At 33.4% G+C, this 24511-nt stretch overlaps 5 protein-coding genes across 14 annotated transcripts; 3 read left to right on the top strand and 2 right to left on the bottom strand.

Annotated features, from left to right (window-relative positions):
• The first annotated feature begins 5864 nt into the window (after positions 1-5864).
• Positions 5865-6827, top strand: LOC120074364 (iron-sulfur assembly protein IscA-like 2, mitochondrial). 2 transcript variants are annotated; one of them, XR_005480964.1, is made up of 3 exons: positions 5865-6085; positions 6432-6570; positions 6690-6827. XR_005480964.1 is itself a non-coding variant. In XM_039027460.1 (3 exons), the coding sequence occupies exons 1-3, from the start codon at positions 6002-6004 to the stop codon at positions 6716-6718; spliced, it is 234 nt and encodes a 77-aa protein (XP_038883388.1). In that variant the 5' UTR covers positions 5865-6001; the 3' UTR covers positions 6719-6827. The 2 variants fall into 2 exon arrangements, 1 of the variants encoding a protein (XP_038883388.1); XM_039027460.1 differs by having other exon boundaries at positions 6450-6570.
• Positions 6828-9125: 2298 nt separating this feature from the next.
• Positions 9126-14398, top strand: LOC120073043 (protein IQ-DOMAIN 1). Of its 8 annotated transcripts, none has more exons than XM_039025620.1 (6): positions 9126-9667; positions 10354-10452; positions 11178-11312; positions 11634-11861; positions 13536-13649; positions 13755-14398. In XM_039025620.1, the coding sequence occupies exons 2-6, from the start codon at positions 10378-10380 to the stop codon at positions 14115-14117; spliced, it is 915 nt and encodes a 304-aa protein (XP_038881548.1). In that variant the 5' UTR covers positions 9126-9667; positions 10354-10377; the 3' UTR covers positions 14118-14398. The 8 variants fall into 8 exon arrangements, with proteins under 8 accessions (XP_038881548.1, XP_038881549.1, XP_038881546.1 ...); XM_039025621.1 differs by having other exon boundaries at positions 10345-10452; XM_039025618.1 differs by having other exon boundaries at positions 9126-9703.
• Positions 14399-14563: 165 nt separating this feature from the next.
• Positions 14564-17388, top strand: LOC120073042 (nudix hydrolase 15, mitochondrial-like). Of its 2 annotated transcripts, XM_039025615.1 has the most exons (6): positions 14564-15230; positions 15409-15551; positions 16309-16428; positions 16546-16731; positions 16886-17038; positions 17115-17376. In XM_039025615.1, the coding sequence occupies exons 1-6, from the start codon at positions 14870-14872 to the stop codon at positions 17202-17204; spliced, it is 1053 nt and encodes a 350-aa protein (XP_038881543.1). In that variant the 5' UTR covers positions 14564-14869; the 3' UTR covers positions 17205-17376. The 2 variants fall into 2 exon arrangements, with proteins under 2 accessions (XP_038881543.1, XP_038881542.1); XM_039025614.1 differs by having other exon boundaries at positions 16886-17388.
• Positions 17389-17541: 153 nt separating this feature from the next.
• On the bottom strand, positions 17542-19700 carry LOC120073040 (magnesium-chelatase subunit ChlI, chloroplastic-like). The gene is made up of 3 exons (XM_039025613.1): positions 19484-19700; positions 19144-19250; positions 17542-18726 (listed from the first exon to the last, which is right to left on the bottom strand). The coding sequence occupies exons 1-3, from the start codon at positions 19587-19589 to the stop codon at positions 17677-17679; spliced, it is 1263 nt and encodes a 420-aa protein (XP_038881541.1). The 5' UTR covers positions 19590-19700; the 3' UTR covers positions 17542-17676.
• A 1991-nt stretch (positions 19701-21691) lies between these two features.
• Positions 21692-23457, bottom strand: LOC120072818 (spermidine coumaroyl-CoA acyltransferase). Its single transcript, XM_039025329.1, has 2 exons — positions 22484-23457; positions 21692-22387 (listed from the first exon to the last, which is right to left on the bottom strand). The coding sequence occupies exons 1-2, from the start codon at positions 23287-23289 to the stop codon at positions 21838-21840; spliced, it is 1356 nt and encodes a 451-aa protein (XP_038881257.1). The 5' UTR covers positions 23290-23457; the 3' UTR covers positions 21692-21837.
• Between the last annotated feature and the right edge of the window lie 1054 nt (positions 23458-24511).

Raw genomic sequence — 24511 nt, 5'->3', positions numbered from 1 at the left:
CTCGTGCAAGAAAATTAATAGGAAGTTACAAAAGGGCTTATGACCTGTAAAGATTGGACGAGGACCTTATTTGAACTTTAAATAAATAAATATTTCTTTAATGGAAAATTAGTAAAAAAAAAATGATATTTAATTACACTGATTTATTTGATGATTTTATTTATATTTGAACTCTCTGATGGCTTTATTTTAATTGGTTGAACAGATGCGAAGAACATAGTGAATTTTTTCAGTTATTTTTTAACTTCATAATTGGATAATCAACATTTAAAATGAATAGATTTATTTGAAGATTGATACCTCCTAAATTTTTTTTATATTTTTTAATGTATGTGTAATCTCCTAATTAACTTCTTCAATAAAAATATCTTAATGAGTTGATCAACTTTTATTATTATTATTATTATTATTATTATTTTGCAAAAGGAACTTTTAAAATTTTAATATATTTTTCATTTTGTGTCAGCATTTTCTATTTCGTCAATACAAGCATAGAATTATAAATAAGACGTCTATGATCATTTTAAATAATGCCTATTAATAGAGATAAGCAAAGCAATTGGCAATTTGACAAAACATAATCCATAATCAATGTAATATGACATATTCAATTTCTACAAATTTCTTTGAGTGTGTCTACATCCAAATAGAAAATTGCTAAGTCTATTAGTTTGCATTCAATTATATATGATTTTAAGCACAACTCTAGTTTATATTTTTATTTAATTATAATTAATCATTTTTATTTTTTTAATCTAAATGAAGTGTTTGGGTTGTTGCGCAAGTTATTAAAACTTAGTTGGAAAATTCTCGTACTTATTCTTATCCTACATGATTTTAATGAGAATTAAATTTTCTTATATTTATATGACATAATTTAGAATTTCCCCTGAACCATATTAATCTAGGTTTTTTTTCCCCCAACAAAGAATACAGAATGACTAGTCAAAATGAATACAAGAAAACTCTGCTTAAAAAAATTTACGGATCCAAAGTGGGAAATCGTCCCACAAACATGAGAACAAACCTCACTCATTGCCCATTTAACCAAACGGTCCACTGATTCTGGGACTGCCTATTATATATAAATTAATGCACAATTCCATCCTTATTCGCCTCCAAAATATCATTCACCAAAGAGCGAACATTAGTCAAATTTATCTCCTCATCCAACAATAAAACGCATCGCAGATAAACTATCAGATTCAACAATAATAGAACACCAATCCCAAGAGACAATAGCCTTCGACCCATCAACATTAGCCCAAACCTCCAACATCAACGAATCAAACTCACTGTACACATAACAGTAACCCATCTGATGAAGCTTCCCATCACCATCTCACAAGACCCAACCCAAGGCCCCCACCCCTTCCCCCTGTCTCCATCCCACGTCACGGGACAAAGCAATGGTCAGAGGAAGGGGGTAACCAACGAGGACAGTCTTCAACTCCCAACGAACCAACATGATGATTCAAAGCATCCACCGCCGAATTAGCTTGCCCTACAGACTCAACCATAGAAGCACGAATAGCCTCCACCAACATAGAAATGGAGACCACCACACCACAGAACACCACATGATTAAGAGTCCAAACTTGCTACAGTATCACCAATAACTATGAGATAACACCTGATTAGCCATACAATCTAAATTCTTTCCTACAGTGTTGAGATGATAATTGATGTGTTATCCATTCACCGATTTTTAAAATATGTTTAGATGAATGTTTATAAGAAATTGTAAATGCATTTGTCATATTTCCGTACCTAAATTTAATAATAAATAAAGTATGTGTGCAATGCACATGTTAAAATATATATATATATAATATATATATATATATTTTATATATTATATTTGGTTATAATAATTAAATTAATTCAGATTGAGGGGCGGAAAGTATGCTTGATAGAAGCGACAGGTCGGAAAATTGAGGCAGTACGGTATTACTTCCTAACCTTTTTCCAATTTGACTTAACAATTCTTGTAGTTGTAGGGAATAGTGATGTTTCTAAGAATTTGCAATTCTGTGAATGCTACACCTTCATCTTTCTTTTTGTCAAAATTTTATTTTTATTATAAATATTATTATAATAATAATAGATACTCATTAATATCATGTTTATTGTCCAGTGTTAAGTACCATTTTTTCATTACCATATATGTTGGCCAATGTGTCATTCAACTATCTATGCATAGCGTCTCAAACATACATGAGTTGAATTCCATGAATTTTAGAGAAAGTTGAGATTTTTCGAGAAATTTTCTCTTTTCTATAATTTTCTTTATTTATTCTAAATTTAGTTATTTAGTTATTTTATTTTATCTTTTCTATAATTTTCTTTATTTATTCTAAATTTAGTTATTTAGTTCTTTTATTTTATTTATTTATCGTACTCGTTTTTCCCTCATTCACAACAATTTCTATCTTTCTTAGATATAAAATAAAATTTTTTCAATTTTTTTTTACAAAATAATATGTAATATATATAATATATTGTATATGTATATAATTAATGGTACATTCTAAAACAACGAATAATATATAGTTTGAATTCAAAAGTCACATAATTTTGTATTGTTAATTCATGGTCTTATGATTTGGACTTGGCTTCAATTTGTCATTTATTATATTTTAAAAGTTATAATTAGACTTAATTCCAAATGTAGTTTTAAAAGTTTTACTTTCTATTAAGTTCTATAAACTATAAGTTATTCACATTTGAAATTATTTTAAATGACAAAATTGTTGAAAATATTTATAAATATAATAAAATATCATTATTTATAAATGGTATACATTGATATACATCTAACAGTATCTATCATTAATAGACAATTTACATTTTATTATATTTATAAATATTTTTGTTCATTTTATTATATTTGAAAACAATTCTGAAAAAATTAAAAAAAATTATTTTATACCTACATATTTATCCAAAATTTGATGTACATATTAGCTCAAAATATGCTATATCTATAATACGATGATGGTAATAATCTGAAAATTTTAATTATGAAAACTAAATTGAAAATTTGACGAAACTTTATCGTCTAAATTAAAATGGACTAAAGTTCAAATTACAGGGACTGAAATAATGGTTTACTATCGATGGGAGATAAAAAAATTAACCTCAACCAAAATACTAGAATTTTGAATCTCTGAGTTTTTCAATATACCATATAGTTTAACTTAGAAAATTGATAATTAATTGATATTATTTTTTTATTTGAAAGTGAAACATGTTGAAATCAAAATAAAAAGAAGAGAATAATACAGTTTTTGTCCTTAGGTTTCAATTCTAGTTTCTATTTGGAAAATGTAACACATTTAGTCTTTAATTTTTTTTATTTTTATTTCAATTTAGTCTCTAAATTTTAAAATGTTATAATTTTACCTTTGAAGTTTGAATTTTGCATCAATTTGGTCCATGAATTTCAAGATTTTATATTTTAACCTCAATTTTTCATTAAAGACTTACTTTCAATGATTGACGTCAATTTCTATTAATTAATTAAAATAATCAAAAGTAAATTTTAAATTTAATTTTAAAAGTGATAAAAATAGTGAGAAACTTAGTTAATTATAATTTTTTTAATAATTTTTAATTTATTAATATAAATTAACTCCAAAATACGGAAGTGAGTATTATCTAGTGAAAAATTGGTTAAAAGTGTAAATCTTGAGAGATAGGGACCAAATTGAAGAAAAATTTAAATATAAAAAATTTTGAAATCTAGAAGCTAAATTAAAAATTAAATTCAAAACTTAACGATTAAATATATAATATTTTAAAATCTAAAAATTAAATAGAAACTAGATTAAAAACTTAAAAACTGAAAAGATATTTTTCCTTGAAAGAACCATGCAACGTCAAAATAAATGGTTTAGTTTCAAACGTTATGGGTCCGTGTTTTATTAATATCAATTAAAATATAGTTTTCATTTTATCACAATTGGCCTACACTGTAGTTTCAAACTTTGAAAAATGGTTCCATATAGCTCAAGATTTTCAGGCCACGACAAAATGAATGTGAACGTGACAAATAATTTCCAAGTTTCTCTCCCCTATTTTTATTTTCTTTTCATTTATGTTTCTCCATAATTTTTTTTAATAACCATTTAATTCTCATTTTCTGAATTACATAATTCGAATTTTTCACTCTCTAATTGTACTAAAAAAAATTATACTAATTGATCCTTTAAAAAAAAAACTATATTAATCGCCAATACCAACATAATTTAACTAAAATAAGATATGTTTTTAATAAAGAAAAAAATTAGAAGTTCGAATCTCGATATTAAAAAAGTTAGGCTATACTATTTTATTAGAATAATCATATAACCATCCAAATTTTATAAGTAAATATCTATTTCTCAAAACTGGTAGTAAATTAAAAGGAAATTTTCACAAATAGAAAAAATGTCAAATTATTTACAGAAAAAAAAATACTGAACCTCAATAAGAAAAAAAATTAAAATATTATTATTTTATGTAAATAATTTTTCTTATTTTTTTTCGTTCTTGAAAATATTCCAAATTAAAATTACAAGAAAACATAAAATTCAATTCTAAAAAAAACATAAAATTCATGACGGATTTCCCCTTTTAATTTGGCTTTCTTAGGGAAGATAAATTGGGACTCAATTTAAAGTTTCAATTTAATTCCCACCATATTTAAAACAAAATGGCCAGCCAAGCTAATGGTTGACTTTTAAGCATCGTTGGAAACTAGGAACTTAAATAAGAAAGAGAAAAAAAAAATCTAAAAAAAAAAACTTGGCTGCTGACAAATTTATGGCTAATATGTAAGTGCTTATGATTGATTGTAAATATGTTAGTTGGAAAATTTCTAATACAAAGTATGATATTCTATTTATTCATCCTATAATATTATTTTCATAGAAATTAATAGATCTCTCTTAATATTAATAGACTTTTATCTTATTTTAAAATGTATATTCACGTAACACATAATAAATAGAGAAAATACGAAAAAAATTTCATATTTCTGTAATATAAGAAAATTTTCACGTATTAGCTAAAATGATTATAATTTGATGGACATAAGGTACAATTGATTTCGAAGTCAGGAATTTTATTCTCTATTTTATATATTTATAAAAATATCATAAACATGTTCATGCTCGAATCTCGTTTGCGTTGGGCTTTGTTACGAATCTTCGTTGACCTTTACCTTCGATTCACTTTTCCTTATTTTGGTCTTGATACGTTCTGAGGTGACATGGGTAAGAGATTCTCACACCAGTGTGATACCAAGTCTATTTCACTTCAATGCTTACGTTAGTACAAGAAGTGACTAGTTTTGTTAAGCATAAAAGAAATAATGTTGGGTCTCTCATTTGGAGATTATTTAGCCTTTCGATTTTACTTACCCTTCCCTTTGGGGGCAGTTGAATGAGGCTATTAATAAGTCTGTCATTTGACACACATCTATGATTATGTGTGACAACAGTGGTGTCAAGGTCCTTTATAGTGCTCAAGGTTGTAGGTAGCAGTCTAGATCGAACTTGATTGTTTTCTTATTGGAATATATTTTGTTAGCTTTTGGTTGGCCGGTCTAAACCCCTATACTTCCTAATATCTTGTAAGCTCAGGTTTACCCTGAACTTTGGACCTCGCCTTAGTAGGCAAGATTCACACTACAAGAAATTTGATTTTTTCCGACGAAAGTTTTTTTCGAGGATTTTTTTGGCATCAGGAAAAAGATGATCTCCCAACGATAATTTTAACAACTACCGTCTGTAGAACTAGTTTTCCGACGCTATTTAAAAACGTTGGGAGATGATGAATTAAAACCCTATCTTTTCCCATCAGCCGCCAACCCCCTTTTCTTCACCCTTTTTTTCCCCCACCCCCTATTTTTTCTCCTTTGTACCATGTCATCCCCCTTTTCTTCTCCCTCTTGTTTTTTTTCTCTCTCTTTTCTCTTTGCACCACACCATCTGCCGCTGCACCCACGACAATACTCATGACACCACGCCATCAGCTGTTCGGTGCTGCTATCGAGCCCACGACTGGTGGGCTACTACACTTTCGTCGTTGCACGATTCAGGTAAGTCTTTGCTTCTTCTTTAATTTTTTTTGGGAAGAGATTTATAGTAAAGAAGCCCCCCATAACCTTCCTTTTGAATTTGACATACATTTGGCATAGGAATTCTTCATTCGTTTCATTGTTGTCCTCTAAGTTAGTTCTTGATTTTTCTGGATTATTCTTTTATGGTGCACCATTCGGGCCTATAGATTCTCTTATGATATACCATTTAGGCCTTGATTTTCTAGGTTAGTCCTTTTAGTTTCTAAAGTTCAAGTAAAGAATTTGAATTTTGAGCATTTCTCTTGTTACCAGTTCTACCTGTATTGGGGTTCATTGAACGATCTTGATTTACATTTTTGCTTAGTTTTGACATGCCTTGCAGAGAATGAAAGAACTGCAAGATCCCAAGGAAGAAAAAATACTTCGCTTGAGTATAGAAATTGGGGGGTGTTCTGGATCTCAATATGTTTTCGATTTGGATGGCAAAACCAACTTGATGATAGGTTTGACAAATATCAACTCAACGATTACTTTTTACTTGGATTTTCCCCGTAAAGATTGTTACTGATATTTGCTTTTACTTCTTAAAAAAGTTTTTTCCTTACTCTTTTCATGTTTGCAGGGTGTATGAGAAGGAGGGAGTTAAATTGATAGTTGAGAATATCTCATACTATTTTGTAAAAGGAGCAACTATTGATTATGTTGAAGAGCTGATTTGTTTTGCTTTTAGTGAAACGTATCTCTCATTATTGCTAACTCATTGCTTTTGTCTAGATATGTTTATTATTTTCATACCAATGAGTGGACCATATTGAATTATAGTTATATGGCATCTATTCAAGTAATGGAGTGATGATAACGAAAACTGAAATACTGAAAAACCAATTTCCACTAAGGCCATCCTTAAAATATCTATCCGTTGACTATTCACCATGCCGTTTATGGAATCTCTCCCCCTTCATGAGCACGGTTAGCTATCCAGAGTATTATTTACATTGGAATCTCTCTCCCTATATTTTGTTAAATAGGATAACTGTTTTGAATGATAAAATTGTTGAAAACATTTTTAAATATAGCAAAATGTTATACTGGTTTGAGTTCATTTAAATTTGTTAATGGTCTTATGTTGAGTTTTGAGTTTTATATCGAACTTGAAATGGATGTATGCCAAATTGAGTTTGTGGATTTGGGAGGAGAGAGGGAAAATTGCATAGAGTTTATTTGAATTTGTTAATGTTATTATATTGGATTTAAAGTTGGTGTAGAGATAAATGTAGAGTTTTATTAGTTAAAGAACTTGGAGATTAATTTCTCCATGGTGAGCTTTTAATATTTTTCTATTGTTGTCTTATAAGTGTAGCATTTTCATTCCTGAGAGGAAATAAGCTTAAGTTTTGATTAATTATGTGGATTATGAAAAATAAAGACCGTATAGTTTTTGGATTGTGATATGATTGTCTTATGCTTTTGTTGTCATTAGATAGAAGCCCCAACTTTATTTGTTCATGATTTGAAAGAGGAATTTATGAATGGATTCGGTTTAAAATCCAAAGGTTGTGAAGTAGCCATTGTCATCGACAATAAAACAATATGCATATTTAGTTGTATCGATTTTTATTTATCAAAGTATGAATTAATTTGTCCTATACTGATTTTCATGCACGAACAAATTAATTATATCTACAAATCTTAATAAGAAAAGAGAAATTATTATCTAATTTAAAATTGGTATATGATATATTATTATAAAGTTTGAGATTAATATAGTATATTATGTTTAATTAGCCAAAAACTTTTTAAAAAAAACATGGAATGAACTTTTGAATTGTGCTGGAGTGGTTTCCATTCATGTGGTCGTGAAATGATGTAAATTGATAAGGTTTAGAAAAACTATATTTGAACAATCTTTTTCTTTTTTTAAAATTACTTCCCCACCATTTCTTAAAGTTTTTAACTACATGACAAATTATGCCATCTATTTCATCTTTATGTGTAGTCTAATCAACTGATCTTGATGATAAATTTTACAACTAATGGTCATTCAAAATCTATTTTAAATTTGGTAGACACTACTTAAAATACATATAAAATTATATATATTATGTTAGATCTTGCAAAAATCTACATTTAAAAAAAAAAAATAAAGAATCCGTTTTATTAAATTATTAGAATTACATTTTTAGTAAAATTATAAACTGATGCTGGAATTTGAATAGTAGATAATTTATCAATTACATTACATTTGTATTTTTTTAGTACAAACCTTACATTAGTTTTAGTTTTCTAAAATTGATATTTCATTTTATAGGTTAACTAACTAAATTAATCCCTAAATTCTGATTTGATGACATTTTATTTTTGAATTTCTATTTTAAAATTGATGTTGTTTGCTCTTCATTTGTTGATAAGCTTTTCACTCCTTGTAAGAATATATATTTGTATTCTAAGCTAAAATTTTAAAAACAAGATATTTTAAAAAATACTTTTTAATTTATAAAATCTGGCATGATTTTAAAAAATTAATGAAAAAAAAGTAGGTATTACAATAAGAAAACTATAAGCAAAAGCTTAATTTTCAAAAATAGAAAACTAAAAATAGAATGGTTATCAAATGAGAATTATAAGTTTATATATTAAAATTGTTGTTAAATTTTATAAATTTTCAGTATCATATGTTAGATTTTTTCAACTTTTAAAAAACTTTCAATCTATTGGCCAATAAAAACTTTTAAATTTTATGTCTGATTAACCTTTTCCATATTTTTTGAAATTTATAGATCCAGTAAATACAAAATTACAAGTTGAGTTTCATTAGACTTATTATTTGTAATATATCAATTTTCTTTTTGAAGGACAATGGAGTTTTTATTTAATGGTTAGAAAATGAAATCAAAGAGAGAATTTAAAGCTTCGGGTTCGAAACGGAAGAAAAGAAATAAAAAAGAAAGAAATTCAGGCCTCCATTCATTTATTATTAGATAAGAATTTTCAAAATTGTCTCTGAAAAAAGAATTTTCAACATTGTGATTGATTGGAAAATTAAAGAGGGAAAAAAGAAAAAAAGGATGACGGCCGACAAGATTTTCGTAATGTACAGATGTCGCAAAGGAGTGCCGGTGAAATACCAATTTTGTAACGTTCTGTTTCCTTCAATAATTCTATGGTTCGTTCAATAATCGACAAATTACACCTGAAATTTTCACTCAATTCATCTCTCTCTTCAATCGTCTCCTCCGCCATTTCTCGATCAAAGAGTTCGTTCCCATGTCGCTGTAGAGAAACCCACCAACCCTTTAATGGGGACCGTACGATCTTCCTTCTCATGAGCTGTTGCGTTGGTTGAGCCTCTGATTGAGGGCGGGAAAGAGTATTTTAAGGGTTTTCTGTTGTAGGGTTTTTTTAAAAAACTATTTTCATTGGGAATTTTTGGGAGAAAAAAGGCTGGTGATGGGCCATGGCCAATCCATATTGCAACAACCACTTTTATACCCTCAGGACTTGCCTTCATCTTTACTACTACGACTTCACAAAGCTGGACCAGTTGTCTACTGCCTTCTCTTTCAAAAATCGGGAGTGGCTATGCATTAGAAGTTTTGAAAGGTCTCTCCATTGATTTCTTCTCCAGCTTTTTCTGTGGTATATCTATTCTTCAGCCCCATTTATTTCCTTTTAATATTACTTCCTTTTCTATGTTGAAGTTTGAGATATGGGATTTTGAATTTGGTAAGAAATGGTAGATCTGATGTCTTAGAAGCTTACTGATGGGAAAATTTGGTAGGTTCTTGAGCTTGTTGTCGTAACTATTGACTATGTTCTATGACTCTTTTTGGGATTTCCCATTTTTTCCGTGGAGATGATTGTGATAGTAGAACTTATAATCTGGTTTTGGCTGTTCTTCGGAGACTCAGAGGAACAGCATCTCTGTGTTGTTTTTTACTGAAATGGCGTGATCTTGACCCACTGTTTGAAAAACTAGTTGCTATGATCTGAGATTGGTGATTTTGAAATGCGTGGAATGTTTGATATGCAAATGTTCATTTGGTAACATCTTTTCTTTGTTTCTTTCATGATTAGTTTATTTCAAGTTCAATTCAATATTTACTGTGGGATCTGCATTAAGAATTTGCATTTGCATAAGAGCCAGTAATTCTCAGGTCAAATAAGAAATTCTTAAGGGGAGACCTAACAGTGAAATATTATTGAAGCAGACAACGCTTGGTCAACGCTTGCTTACTGATTATATTAGTGACATTTGGCTAACGCAGAATTGTTTCTAGCTTGTGTAGTATATAAGCGCTTTATTAGCGGAAATGGTTTCTGGACGCTGGTTTAAGGCAGTAATTCGCTTAAAGAAAGTGAAAACCAGCAGTTCAAAACAAACTAAGGTATGACAATGCAATAAGTGCTGAGATTCTGGCTGTTTTAATTCATTTCTTTGTACAAATTATGATCCTTGGATCTTCAGTATGGAAAAGAAGGGAAATAAAATGGAGAAGTTACAAACTTCTCTCCATTAGCTCTCATTTTCTCACTCTCATGTACATGTGCTCCATGTTCTATTAGGTGCCAGCATTCTTTTATAGTTAGGACTGTTCTTTAAGCTTGCCGTAGCTTGATCTTTTCATCTGTATGCTTTTGCTAACCTCAAAGGTTGATTTAATACCTTTTTTTTTTTCCCCCTCTCCAATCAAGGGATCACCTGGGGGAAGAAAACTTGGGTAAAACTCAATTCTCATTAGTCATTAGAATATGATAACTTTTTTTGCAGAGAAAAAAACTAGTTGGGATTCATGATTGCGTTCTAAACTCTTGCAGTTTTGGGAATACTTTGATTTGGTAATGCTTAACATTTTTTTTTTCTTTTGAAATCTCTAGAATTGTCGAATTTGCAAGAGTTAGTCTTTCCTATTGATTTCATAGTACTAGTTGGGTTATTTCCTTTGGTTGAACAAAGATCTGTTGAATAGTCATACAAGCTGTTTACCCCTTTTGATAGCTGCACTTCTAATATTGCTAGGAAACTAACTGAAGTTTTACAGATTGGTGTTTAACAGTTCATATACTACCATCTTATTAGTTTTCTTTTTTGATATGGAAATCATCATCTCAGGAGAAATTGAATGATTTGCAAAAAGATTCCCCAAGGTTTAAAAATGGTGGTACTAATGGGAACGGTAAGTCTCTTGGGATGCCAATTGAAGATGTAGCTGCAGTTCGGATTCAGACAGCATACCGAGCATATTGTGTGAGTTACTATTTCTATTTGGCCTTCTTCCCCTCTAAAATATATTCTTCATTCTGGGTTTATTAATTTCACATGCTTCTTATGTTTCTTACCCATATGCCTTTTTAAACATGGTGTTTATTATTGCTATATTTCATAACCAGGATTGATGGGATATATATAGAGAAAGTTTCGTTTCCCCGGATCTTGCAATAATAGGAGAACCTAATTTACCTATTATATTTTATAAATAAGCATAGTAGGCTTTAGGCTGCAGGCAGCATTTTATTATCTTGTGTGTTCACATAGCTGTTAATGCTACTATATTTTTACATATTATAGGCCAGGAAAAATTTACGTCGCTTGAAAGGGGCCTTCAGACTGCAGAATCTGACTCAAGGCAATTCCGTTAGAAAGCATGCTACATCTACATTAGGCTATCTTCATTCCTGGAGCAATATACAGGCTCAAATTAAGGCTCGTCGACTTTGTATGGTGACAGAGGGACGACAGAGACAAAAAAGATTAGAAAATCAACGAAAACTTGAGGCTAAGCTTCATGATATAGAGGTCAGTCCACTGCTTCTCCCAGGTGTTTTATGTTCTCACATTTACTTGATTTTGCTCCCGATATACATTTCTTATTTTCTATTTTGTTTTGTGCATCCTACAATTACCAATAAAACCATGGCCTTTCTTGATCGTTTTCTTTTTCACATGGCTTAATGATCATCTTCTCTTTTTCTTTCAAGCTGAATAAGACTAGGAAAAGCTCTTTGAAATGGCACAGGGAAAACTAAGCTTGTAGTCACAAAAAGCTTGTTCAAGCCATATATGCCAAAAGAAATTCTGATAAGCTGCAACCACGGAATTTCCCTCTCTCATTTGCCTAGATGACCATCAAGAGCAAATGTGAGGAGAGGCTATTGGTGTGGAGAACTGTGCACCAATTGAAGTTGAGAAGCTTAAGATACCCGAGTCGCTTGGCAAAACGATATTTTAAGAATACTTGACTCTTTAAGTTTCAGCATCTCTTTTACATAAATAACCCCAACCAGGGGAGAGATACCTCCTTTTTTGAATGCTTAAATGTGCATTGGCTCTCTTATGAACCTCACTCGATCAAGAGCAGAGAGATTCCGAGATCCTTTGATGGATCAATCATTATGGTTTGAAAGAGGAGAAAGCCTTCAGGATGAACTTGAGAGAGTCATTTTCAATCCAATTATCATTCCAAAAGCTGGAGGTTGATATCCACCATGCCTTTGATTATATCGAATATCCAATCTTTTAGTTTAAAAATCTACTTTCAAGGTCCTTTAGGGATGAGAACGAGGATAATTCTCGGGAATTGTTCATCTTTAGAGTTGCAAAATTTAGAAACTATATTTTTCTTCAACAAAGCCTCTGTCTGATGGTGAATCCTCTTAAGCCATTTAGAAAGAAGAGAGCAGTTTTTATTTTAGAGGTTACTGAACCCAAGCCATAGAAAATCACGGAGGAATCATATTTTTGCCCATTTAACCAAGTGCCACCTCTTCTTTTTAACGAGTTCACAGTAAGTCTTTGGAAAGCTTTTAGGTTTAATTAGCTACGTTATTAGGCATAGAACAAAAGAAAACATAAGGTTTGAAAAGGGTGGTTCAGCCTCCTTTCGAAAGTGAAGTGTTCTTTCATATTTGGAGCTTGTCAATTCTTTCAATTAGGAGAGATCAAAAAAGAAAGAAAGAAGATTACCATTGGAGGAAGCTTAAAGCCAGACCATTAACCTATTTTGCAACCGATGCCACGAGCAATCTGCTATATAGGGACTAACTTCTGTTAATGACAATGTTCAACAGCTAGAGTTAATGCAAGTCTAGATGCCTCCAAAGAAATTGACAAAATTAAAAAGGATTGTTCAGATTTTCCTCTTAATGGGGAAGAAAAGAAAGGTGTTTGAAAATTGCAATCGATTTATTTATAGACTAGAAATTCGTGTGTTTAAATCAATTATGCTTACTTTGACCTTTTTTCGATGACTCTAGTCTCTAGTTATGGCTGGAGGGTCTGATATAATCTGGTATTGTTCTGAAGTTTCATGGTTACATCTGACTCATTTTATTTCTGCTGCATACTTGAGAGATTTGAGGTCTATCAAGTTCCATCATTGGCCATATTAGTTAATTTTTCCATTTTTCCTTCACAAAGAGCAAATGATCGTGGCCTCATTGGTTGTTAAGCAGTAGTTTGAACGGATTGCAGGTGGCGTGGTGTGGGGGTGCAGACTCCATGGACGGGATTCTTTCTAGGATACATGAGAGAGAAGAAGCAGCTGTTAAACGCGAGCGTGCTATGGCATATGCATTCTCACATCAGGTATGCTAATCACTTAAAACGTTGCATTTTATACATCAGGGTGCCCGGAATCTCCATCTATAAAATCTAGCAAAGGGTCATTTCATAATGTTCTAAAATTTTCAGTGGAGAGCAAACTCCAATGAGATGTATGGGTTGGGTAAGGACGAACTTGGTAAAGCTGATTGGGGTTGGAGCTGGAAAGAACGATGGATAGCTGCTCGTCCGTGGGAAAGCCGTGTACCATCTCAGTTCGTTAGTCCAAAGAAATCTACAATTAGGCAATCGAGCAAAGTCAGTCAGAGAAATTCACCATCCCCTAAAGCACGAGTTTCGATCAAACCACCTTCCCCAAATGGGAAATCAACTTCAAAGGCTCGGAGGTTGTCTTATCCAGCAACCGAGAAACTGACTATGGAAGAAAAAGGCGTCAAAGAAAGCATTAAAAATGACAAAGGGAACACTACGAAAGAAGAAACAACGTCCTAATCGATGCCATTTATAGAATGCAAAACGTGTTCATATTTTTATCAAAGAAAGCCAGAGAAAAAAAATAAAAGATGTAGAAGCCATTTATTTTCTGTATGTCATTTCTGATGATGTTCATTCATTGAGTGGTGTGAGGTAATGTATTATTGGCATGCAGTCTGACCCCATGTCATTATTTCTTACATTTCATTTCCTTTTCCTTGTTATGTATATTTGAAAGAAAAAGAAAGACAGTATTACTTAAGTTATAATGTATATGATACGAACAGTGTTAATGATTTTGAAATTATTTGATAGCTTGAGGTTGTTATGTAACCAACATAAATGGCTTAAAATCCATCTTTCTTTCCCTGTATCTAAACAACAATAATATAAAGAAGGAAACTTTTGTATGGTAATCTAGTCACATTCACATCCCTTCCTGTAAAGTTATGGTCTGTTGCAACTTACAGCACTTGTCCTCTTTAGCGATCTATGTTCGTGAAGAAGCAATAAGTGGATAATGAGCCAATTCAGTTAGGTATTTTAACGTGTCGCGTAAACAGTGGAAAGAGCGATTTTATCACCCATTGATAAACTAAAAGAAAGCTTGTGAGTCCCCTTCTTCCAATCGCAGAGCCCAGAATCAAACTCCTCGTACAAGGCAATGCCTAAAGCTGGAGAAGGCCAAAGCCACACCAATAGTTGTAGATAGCGGACAGTCTCACTTATTGATGGTTTATTTGTGAAGAAATCTGAAGGGCTTTAAATTCATGATTTCATTATTAAGAAGGCTATCGAAACCATCTCTGTACACGACTCGGGTCTCAAAACTCATGGAATCTTCTGCGGACTCTTCTGGGTGCTCAAGAAGATTAGTCGCTTTGGCACAGCAACTCCGCCTTTACAAACCGCCTCCATTGTTGGACGATATAGAGGAGCCAACCAGTGAGGAGAGCAAGGGAAAGGTTGTCTCTCAAGTGGGTTTCCCTGAATCAGCCACTCCAATTTCTCAAGACCCAGAGAGATTCAGACCCAAGAGAGCGGCTGTGTTGATTTGCCTTTTTGAAGGGAATGATGGCGATCTGCGTGTCATCCTCACCAAACGATCCTCGAGGTTGTCTACTCACTCGGGTCAGTGCAGTTTTTGGGAGTTTGCTCCTTTTGATTTCGATTGAATCTAAGAGGAAAATACAAAAAAGAACAGAATATGGGAATTGGAATTTGCTTTGCTTTTTCGTCCGAAAATGGAAACGGATTCGTACCTTTTATTCGTCGTTCAGCTATAATTGGGGATCGAATTTGTTTGCAGGTGAAGTTGCATTGCCTGGAGGAAAAGCAGAGGAAGGAGATGAGGACGATGGGGCGACTGCGACGAGAGAAGCAAAAGAGGAGATTGGCTTGGATCCTTCGCTCGTAAATGTTGTTACTGTTCTCGAACCATTCTTGTCTAAGGTATGTACTCTCTCTCCCCCACAAATTTTCTGGACTTGCTATAACTGATAAGTATTCGATTGTTCAAGAGGCGCCCTTCTGGTGGGGTGCAGAACAGACTCAATTCTAAGATCATAGGAAACAATTGGTTAATATTGAAGATCAAATCAAGTCAAGGTTGCAAATTTTGATACCCTAATGCATGAAATGATCCTGCTTCAAGAATTATATGTAAGCTTCTGCTAATCCCAACTATAAATAACCAATGTTCGAAAGAAAATGAGGATTTAGGGAATGTTAGAAGGTTTATTTGCTAGTACATTAGGGTTTTCTGATGATCTGGAGTTTGGTTTCATCGCTGTTAGGGCTTCTTAACATAAAGTGATGGAAACTCCAAGACGTTTCCTTTTTCTTATAGAAGCAATTTGTGGATGGGATTAAAACTTTGCTGCTTCCGTTTCTAATGCTTTCTGTCATTAGGTAACTACGCTTGGCTTATGGAAACACCAATAGTAAGTCTTTTGTTCCTTTGGGACTTGAAGAACTTAAAGTTTTATCAAGAAAACTCACTTTTTTTTAGTGGAAGAACAAGAACTATTGCATAACCTTAATGTCCAGGATTCACCAGCATTGGATCATCTCTGAGTTGATCAGCTTTGTTAGACTCTCAGAGGCCAGCCTTCAGAATTTTAGTATTTTTGACTGCAGCAAGAAGCATTTACTTACTAGGGATTGTGATGATCAGTTCAATACATGTTGACCTTCTTTTTCTTTGCAGCATCTCCTAAGAGTGGTTCCTGTTATCGGCATTGTGAATGAAAGAAATGCATTCACTCCCAGTCCGAATCCTGCTGAAGTGGATGAAGTATTTGATGCTCCACTTGATATGTTTATTAAGGTTATTATTTTCGTTTGGTGGATAACTAAAAATATAACTATTTTCTAGTAATTGTTATGTTCTTGAACCCTTTATTGAAATCTCAACGTAGATGTTCTCTTAAAACATCTGATGCAGGATGAAAATCGGAGATCGGAGGAAAGAGAGTGGATGGGATGCAAATACCTTGTTCATTTCTTTGATTACGAAACCGAGAATAAGAAGTATGTGATATGGGGTTTAACTGCTGGGATTTTGATAAGGGCTGCATCAATAGTACTCCAAAGCTCACCACCTTTTCTGGAGCAAAGCCCTATTTTCAAGGTTCCAAGAGTCGTAGCTAAAGATACTATTATGCCTTAGAATTGAGAATATTGTTGAAGTGTAGACTATATTATAGTCCTGTGTTAGTATGGTATCAAAGTCAGACATTAACTGAAATAAAATTTCGATGTTAATGTTTGATATGAATAAAAAGGTAGAAGATTCCAAAGATTATTGCACTCATTTGGAGCCAGAAATAAAATTCCAGAATAGAGGAAGCCACCAGTATCATGTGCTGAGAAAGTTCTCTTTGAGAGTGAATGCTCGGAATAAACTCGCTGCAGTTGCCAGCATATCATCTTCAATGGTATCTCTCTTTTCGTTTTTGATCTATGCTTGGAGAACTCTCTATAACTTTAAGGCCTCTGATATTGTAATTGCAGAACATGATTCATGGCATAGAGAGCTTAAGCAGCCGTCCATTAACAGGGCTGGCAGGTATACCCGGGTTCAGAACTCATTCGTTCTTTTAGATGATAACATTACCATTGTCTATAGTTCCAAAGTTCTTTATTGATGGTGATCAGAGTGGCGAATTTGATTTAGTAGCAAAAATAAATTATTGTAAATGATAAATCGACTGTTTGTGCTGCGGATGCTTCACTGCTAATCTAGATAATCCTTCAATGTAAATATGTTCTTCAACTTGACCTTTTCTTGTAGACGATGGCAACATTGATTTTACTGTTGAATTGAAAATGAAATACTCCAATGAAATATAGGATGCACGAAGTTCTAAGGGGATATAATTGGACCACGCTTTACAGCAGTAAATATCATAGATTTCTCTCTATATAGATAAAAATTAAATTACATGAGCATTGGAAATCTGTGAAATTCTGCTCATATAAATGGAAAGGGAAACACTACAAAAAGCACACTGGTGTCACTTTGTTACAACTTACAAAAAGAGTTGCAAAGAGAAGGCCATTTGTATCAACTTTCTCAGCTAAATACCTCATAAAATTTCTCAATGACAAGTAAACCAGAATCAATAGACTCCAATGGATCTTTTCTAAGACGATGTCTTAAGCAGTTGGGAATGACGGTAGCTATGTCCTCAGCAGCAACTTTATCTCTTCCTTTTAGAGCTGCAAGAGCCTTTGCAGCTCTATTTGTCACTATGTCTCCTCTCAATCCATCAACATTCAACTCAGCACAAACCCTGGAGATTTTCACCTTCAAATCCTGATCTATCTGCACAGAAGAGAGGGAACTCCTAGCTGAAGAAATTTGTTGCTGCAACTTTTCTTGCTCTGCCTTGTAAGATTCACGGAATTCCTTAGGATTCTGGTCGAATCGGGCCCTCTCCTCGACAATCTTCACTCTCAACTCTGCATCCCTTACAGTACCAACTTGTGCATGCATTCCAAACCGATCAAGTAGCTGTGGCCTAAGCTCTCCTTCTTCTGGATTTCCTGAACCAATCAAAATGAATCGAGCAGGATGGGAAATGGAAATGCCTTCCCTCTCAACTGTGTTCCAACCAGAGGCAGCAGAATCCAGTAGGACATCAACTAAATGATCATCCAAAAGATTTACTTCATCCACATAGAGAATACCTCTGTTAGCTTTAGCAAGAAGGCCCGGCTCAAATGCCTTCACACCTTCAGTAAGTGCTTTTTCAATGTCAATAGTCCCACAAACCCTGTCTTCGGTAGCACCCAATGGCAGATCGACCATATTGATTTTGGTCATCACCACTGAAAGTTGCTCTCCTTTCCCCAGACTTTCCCTCACTTCAATACCCATTGATTCAGGGTCCTCAGGGTCAGAATTGTAGGGATCCCCAAACACAACTCTGATTTCAGGGAGCAAATCAACCAGGGACCTAACAGTGGTTGATTTTCCTGTACCTCTATCACCCATGATCATAACACCTCCGATTTTTGGGTCAATAACGTTAAGGAGAAGACATAGTTTCATCTCATCCTGCCCTACTATAGCAGCAAATGGATAAACAGGTCTCTGACTCTCTTTTGAGATATTCGCGGCCTGAAAAATCATGAATATATTATTCACTCGTATGATCTTGAAACAAATCCAATTAATTTTCTATCGTTTCATTCCCCCCCCCCCCCCCCCCCCCTCCCCCCCCCCCCCCCCCCCCCCCCCGAACTGTTTTTAAATCGAGATCCTTATAGTTCATTGATCAGTAAAGATCTTATCAATCACTTTCCCCGACTAAATGCAAAATTCAAGAAATTGTTAAGCTAGTCGGAAAGGCTTAAAACGCTTATTAGAACCAGATAGCATTCCATATGCATTTAGGCTCTCATATTCACAATGCAGTATACAGTTAGCTTACTGGAACTGGAAAGCGAAAAGCAGTTATAAGTTTTAAACAGCTTCATGAATGCAGCTTGTATACTCAGAACCAAACTAAATTCTAGGTGGGTGGGGGTAACAAACCTTCTCAAGAGTGTTTATTTCAGTCGCAACATTGCATTGAACCTGAGGCCTTCCCTTCTTCCCCTGAATCCTAATACTCCCAATAGACTTCTTCCCATTACCATGACCTGCAAAATTACCAATTGCTTACATCTCTAAAATTCGATGAGAACAGCTGAAACTCAAGAATCGCGTCACAAGAATTTCAAATACTAGGCTTCAAGAGACGAGTAAAAGAAATAAACAATGAAACGGGAGACATCAAAGACGAATTAAAAGACGGGAATAGGGAAGAAGCGAAAGAGTACATAAAGAAGAGATTGAAAACAGTGCAGATTGATTAATTTCTATGGAAATGTACCTGGGGTTAGAGAGAGCAGAGGGACGAAACGCCTAGGGGAGGGAGAAGAGAGGGATCGAGAGGCCAAGATCGCAGTTGAGGAAGATCCTCCAAGAGCGAACGCCATCGCTGAGTTCTGGTCTGGGTGCGAATCCTTGGTGATTCGTTCCCAACTTTAATAAATGGCTTGTATTGGTTTGTTAGGTTGCGGATAAGAGAGGATAGATTTCAGTCCGACTTCTGCTTTATTGCTTCCTGTGTTCTTTTTAGCCTACTCATATTAAATTCGATATTTTTACATTTTATGAGTGAATTGATATTTTACAATACCGGTGAGAAAATATACGAAACACAAAAAATAAGTATCGTAATACTACTCGTAAAAATAAAATATAAATAATAAGTTTGTTAATTTGCTTGAAAATCATATAATGTTTAATTTTTAACTTAAATTTCCTTTTATTTTTTTTTTTCAAAAATATCCTGCAAAACCGACAACTTATCAATATAAATTTCTGTAAAATTGAGACTTCGATATTTCCATCTACATCGATATTTTAAATCTTGGTCACTGTCTCTTATACACATCTAGATGTGTATAAGAGACAGATAAAAAATATTCATATTCTTCTTAAAGTGATCAAGTTTATATCTAGCATTCTATAATTGCTTCAAAATTAAATTTGGGAAAAAAATCAGTTATAACAATAAATGAAAATTGAAACTTGAAATGGTTTGGTGGTGACCTAGAACTAAAATTCATATCCAAACATTGTTGCATCATTTCAAATCGTTGTCATGCATATTTCAAATCTCAATTTCTATCTCAAATTGCATCGGATATCTACTCCAAAGATAGTTTAAAAGCAAAGGTCAAGAAAATGTTATAATTTGGATGATAAATTCCTCAGGGGAAAATATAGAAAAATGATACTCATTAAAGAATTTGAAAATTATTATAAATATAAGAAAATAGATGTTCAAATGCCTAAGGTCTTAAAGGATTAATGTCATTCTTTCATCAAACCAAGTGTCAATCTATGATTATTCCATATGTTTAATGCCAAAGCTCACTTAATATCCATGAAATATCACATTTGCCTATAAATAGTGACTTTTAGGGATATTGTAACACCTTTAATATCTATGAAATGTCACATTTGTCTATAAATAGTGGCTTATTAAGGACATTGTAACACCCTTAATATCCATGAAATGTCACATTTGTCTATAAATAATGGTTTATTAGAGATATTGTAGTGACATGCATCTTTGCCGGAGAAAAATCAAAGTGGTGGAGAACTTCATCCTTCTATATTTTCTAATTTTTGTTATTTTGTTATTTTATTATATTTATTTTTATAATTTCTCAATTATTTTCTTTGTATTGCTCATCGATTTTACAACAAAATAATACTAATAATAATAATAATGATGATGATAATAATAATAATAATAATAATAATAATAATAATAATAATATATAAGTCTTTTCTATCTTAGAAATGAGTAGCCATGACATCTCTTTGCATCAACTCTCACGCACAATACCACCAACACCAACCCTCAAAATTTTGTATGCTTTACTTACTTAAATTAAGAGGGCAACGTTGACTTGAAACCAAATCTTTCTAAACATTATTTTAGTATCATATTTTATAAAGTAATTTGGGGTAAGTCATAATTTAAAGATTGGTTTATAATCATTTTTATAATTCAAAGGTGATTGATGTACATCACAACATTTAAGAACTCAATTATAATTTCATCAATTTATATAGATGTTCGATCAAATTAAATGTTTGAATTTTGTCTATATTTTTAAAGGTAGACAATTCATCAGCATAAATCAAGATAATTTATCACTTAAGAGCATCGAGATTGCACCCAACTCTTATACTCCCTACTTCTTTCCTATATAAAAAAATTAGTAAAAAAAATTATTCTTTTTAAAAACAAAATTATGACTTCGCAATTTATATTGAGTGCGACCATAAAATTGAGTTTTGTTCAAAAAATTATTTATATTCCCTCTAAGTTACAGCAGTGTCTTGATTTTTCACATATTTTTTTTTTTAAAAAAAACTTGGGTGGCCGTACGCCTGTATTTATCGAACTATTATTGCGTAGACTAAGTATTCAATAAAATTTTGTGATGTGGCATATATCTTTTTTTTTTTTTTTTTTTCTTTTTTTATGTGGCTGTAATTTAGAAATAAACGTGTCATATGGTCCAACGTTGTAACTATTATTATTATTTTACTGATGAAGCTAAGTTACATCTATCAAACTTTATCTCATTTGAGCTGCGGCTCATTTTGGAAGCTAAATTAAAACTTTTAGATTTTCTGTGGGACAATTAAAAAATTCAGATATTAGAGAAGTGAATTTAGGTCAATAACCCCGAAATCATCCCTACCAAACTTCTTCATCTCCTCTCTGAAAGCAGGCATCGCGGTTTTTCTCAAAGCGACGGAGACCTTAAACCCAGCCACACTCGAAATTGCAGAAGAATGAGGCAAGAAAAAGCAAGGCTCCACACTCCCAAGAAGGAAACGAGAAATTGGCAGCACCGTAACCGGACCTCCCCACCCAAAATCCACCGTCGAATGTCCCAAATATCTCCAGTCTGTGAACGCACTCACCTCTTTTCCCGCCGTGATTCCATCCCCACAATGAATCTCTTGAAAGTCCATGAACGACCGAACATACTCGTCGCTTATATTGATTTTGCTCTTCTGTATCTTCTTCGCCGTCTCCCAAATGGGCTGCTCTCTGAGCTCCTCCGCAGTCACTGTTACGTAAATTGGAACACAACCATTCCCCCAGTAACCCGCCGGCAATGGCGGCTTTAGTTGTTTGCGTATGTTCGTCCAATACACGAATTTCACCTTCTCACTCCCTGCAATTTCCGAGGCTTTTACTCTGAAAATGGAAAGAAATCCCAAACCAAAAGTAAGAACAATCAAAGACCAGGCCCCAGAGACCTCAAATTAACAAAAATAGTACAATTAAACTCACTTGGCCCGCCATATATATGCACCCAAGGCTTCAAAGGCAGTGAATCGAGAACCAGACTGTTTGAACAAAATGCTCTTGAACCTCTCCAATTGATCATCCGTAACAGGGAAGCATTCTCTCACCACCGCTCCAACTTCTTGACTGTAGGGCAAATTTCCATGTTCTAAACTCAAAAAATCTCCGATTGGTGCTTCAATTCGGGGCGGATTCCTCGGGCTCAACAAACTAGCCCTATCCCAGACTGGCTTGATCGACACCGTCCTCGCCCCACGGGCCAATTCAGCCACAGCATTGAAAAACAGAGTTGCCCCAAGTCCATCACACACAGAATGATGAATGGAAGCCCCAAGAGTGAACCCACCGCATTCAAACAGCGTAACTTGTAGAATACAAGGGTGGTTCATCCCCTCATTCTCGTCCGGATCGGGCACCAACTGCTCTACAAAAGTTTCATCCGGGTTATCGAGGTAATCCACGGACGCGAGTTCACAGTCCACGGTGGCGCGAATGAGAGGCACGGCTTGGCCGTGTGCACAGAACAGCTCGAGACGGTGGTTGTGACGGCGGAGAGTTCCGGCGAGGGGGTAATAATGGATGAGGGCGGAGGAAAGAGCGGTGGCAATGACGTCGAAGGGATCGGGGGAAGGAGATTGGGGGGCGTTGGTGGAGACATAGGCCCGAAGGTAGCGGAAACTGACGCGGAGATTGGGATCTATGTCGAGAGGAGAAAGAGAAAGGACATGGTTGTGGGCAAAGGCGGGGCGAGAAGGAAGAACTGGAGTGGTTGCTGATGCTGTGACTCGCATGACTGTGTTGTCCGAGGGGCAGTGAGGAGGTTGGTGTATTTGATGCTGTAGTCTGTTTCAGCTTCGCAACCAAATTCGGTAGTGGGGTTGGTGGAGGAAAGTTGCTGTTTGCTGTGTGGTAAATGCCAATGGGGGAGACGTGGAGCATTATGGGTCTCTAATGGACTTCTAAGTTCTTACCTAAAATTTTTATTTCAAACTTAAATATGTAACTTCAGGTAGCATAGACATTTGAATTGAGTATTTTTACTGGAATGAAAATAGATAATGATTAAAAGTGTGTTTTGTAGCGATTTTAACAATTACCATATATGTCTTAACTAGTTGAATTTTAGGGAAATTGATTTTTTTTAGTACAATTGTAGTTAGGGGATTCGAACCTTCCACCTTATGGTTATTAATAAGCCAATTGAGTTATGCTAAATATAATAGTGAAAATTAATCTTATCTATTTTACAAATTTGAAAAAAAATAATTTTCAAACTTTTCGAACATGTGGAAGTGAATCTTTGAACCAAAATCTTTAAATCATAGTATTATGCCTTAAACAATCAAGATGTGTTCTATAAAATAACTCTGTAAAGTTTAACAATTCTATTACAATAATATCTGTAATTCAATTGTAGTTTTTGATCTGCTAGTAAACTTAGCACTTTCCTTGAAAATAAATGCACACACAAAAAGCACAAATAAAGAAATTTTATATAGTATTAAAAATTTTTCAATACTATTTTCATGTATTGTATGACATGTTCTGGTTTTTTAAAATAAATTGGGATTCATAGACATTAATGTTGGTGGTTAATATTTAAGATGACAAATCTATAATGTTAACAATAAAAGAAAAAAAAAATGATACTTTGTAGTATTAAAAATTGCTTCAATTAAAAATGGCTGTTTTCAAAATGCAACGTAAAAATTATTCAATAAATTGTTGGCTTTAATAAAAAATGAAAAAGCAGTAAGTTGCTCAGTATTAAGAATTACACCCTCGAAAGAAACAAAAATTTCCTTCAAAATTTCATTCTCACCTTTGAATGCTTATGGATTCCCTAAAAAATAAAGTGTTTTTATGAACTTTTTAACAAATATTTTCCCCCTAAATTATGTGTTTAGCTTTAGTATGGTTTCTAAATGTTATAAGATTATATATTTACCCTTGAATTTGCACTAATGTTTACTTATTTTATTTTATTTATATACTCAAAAATTAGATTCCAAT

Source organism: Benincasa hispida, chromosome 3 (genome assembly GCF_009727055.1).
Source record: "Benincasa hispida cultivar B227 chromosome 3, ASM972705v1, whole genome shotgun sequence".
NCBI classification, from domain to species: domain Eukaryota; kingdom Viridiplantae; phylum Streptophyta; class Magnoliopsida; order Cucurbitales; family Cucurbitaceae; genus Benincasa; species Benincasa hispida.
The sequence above is the reverse complement of the archived record's forward strand: the minus strand, read 5'-3'. Positions and strand labels throughout refer to the sequence as shown.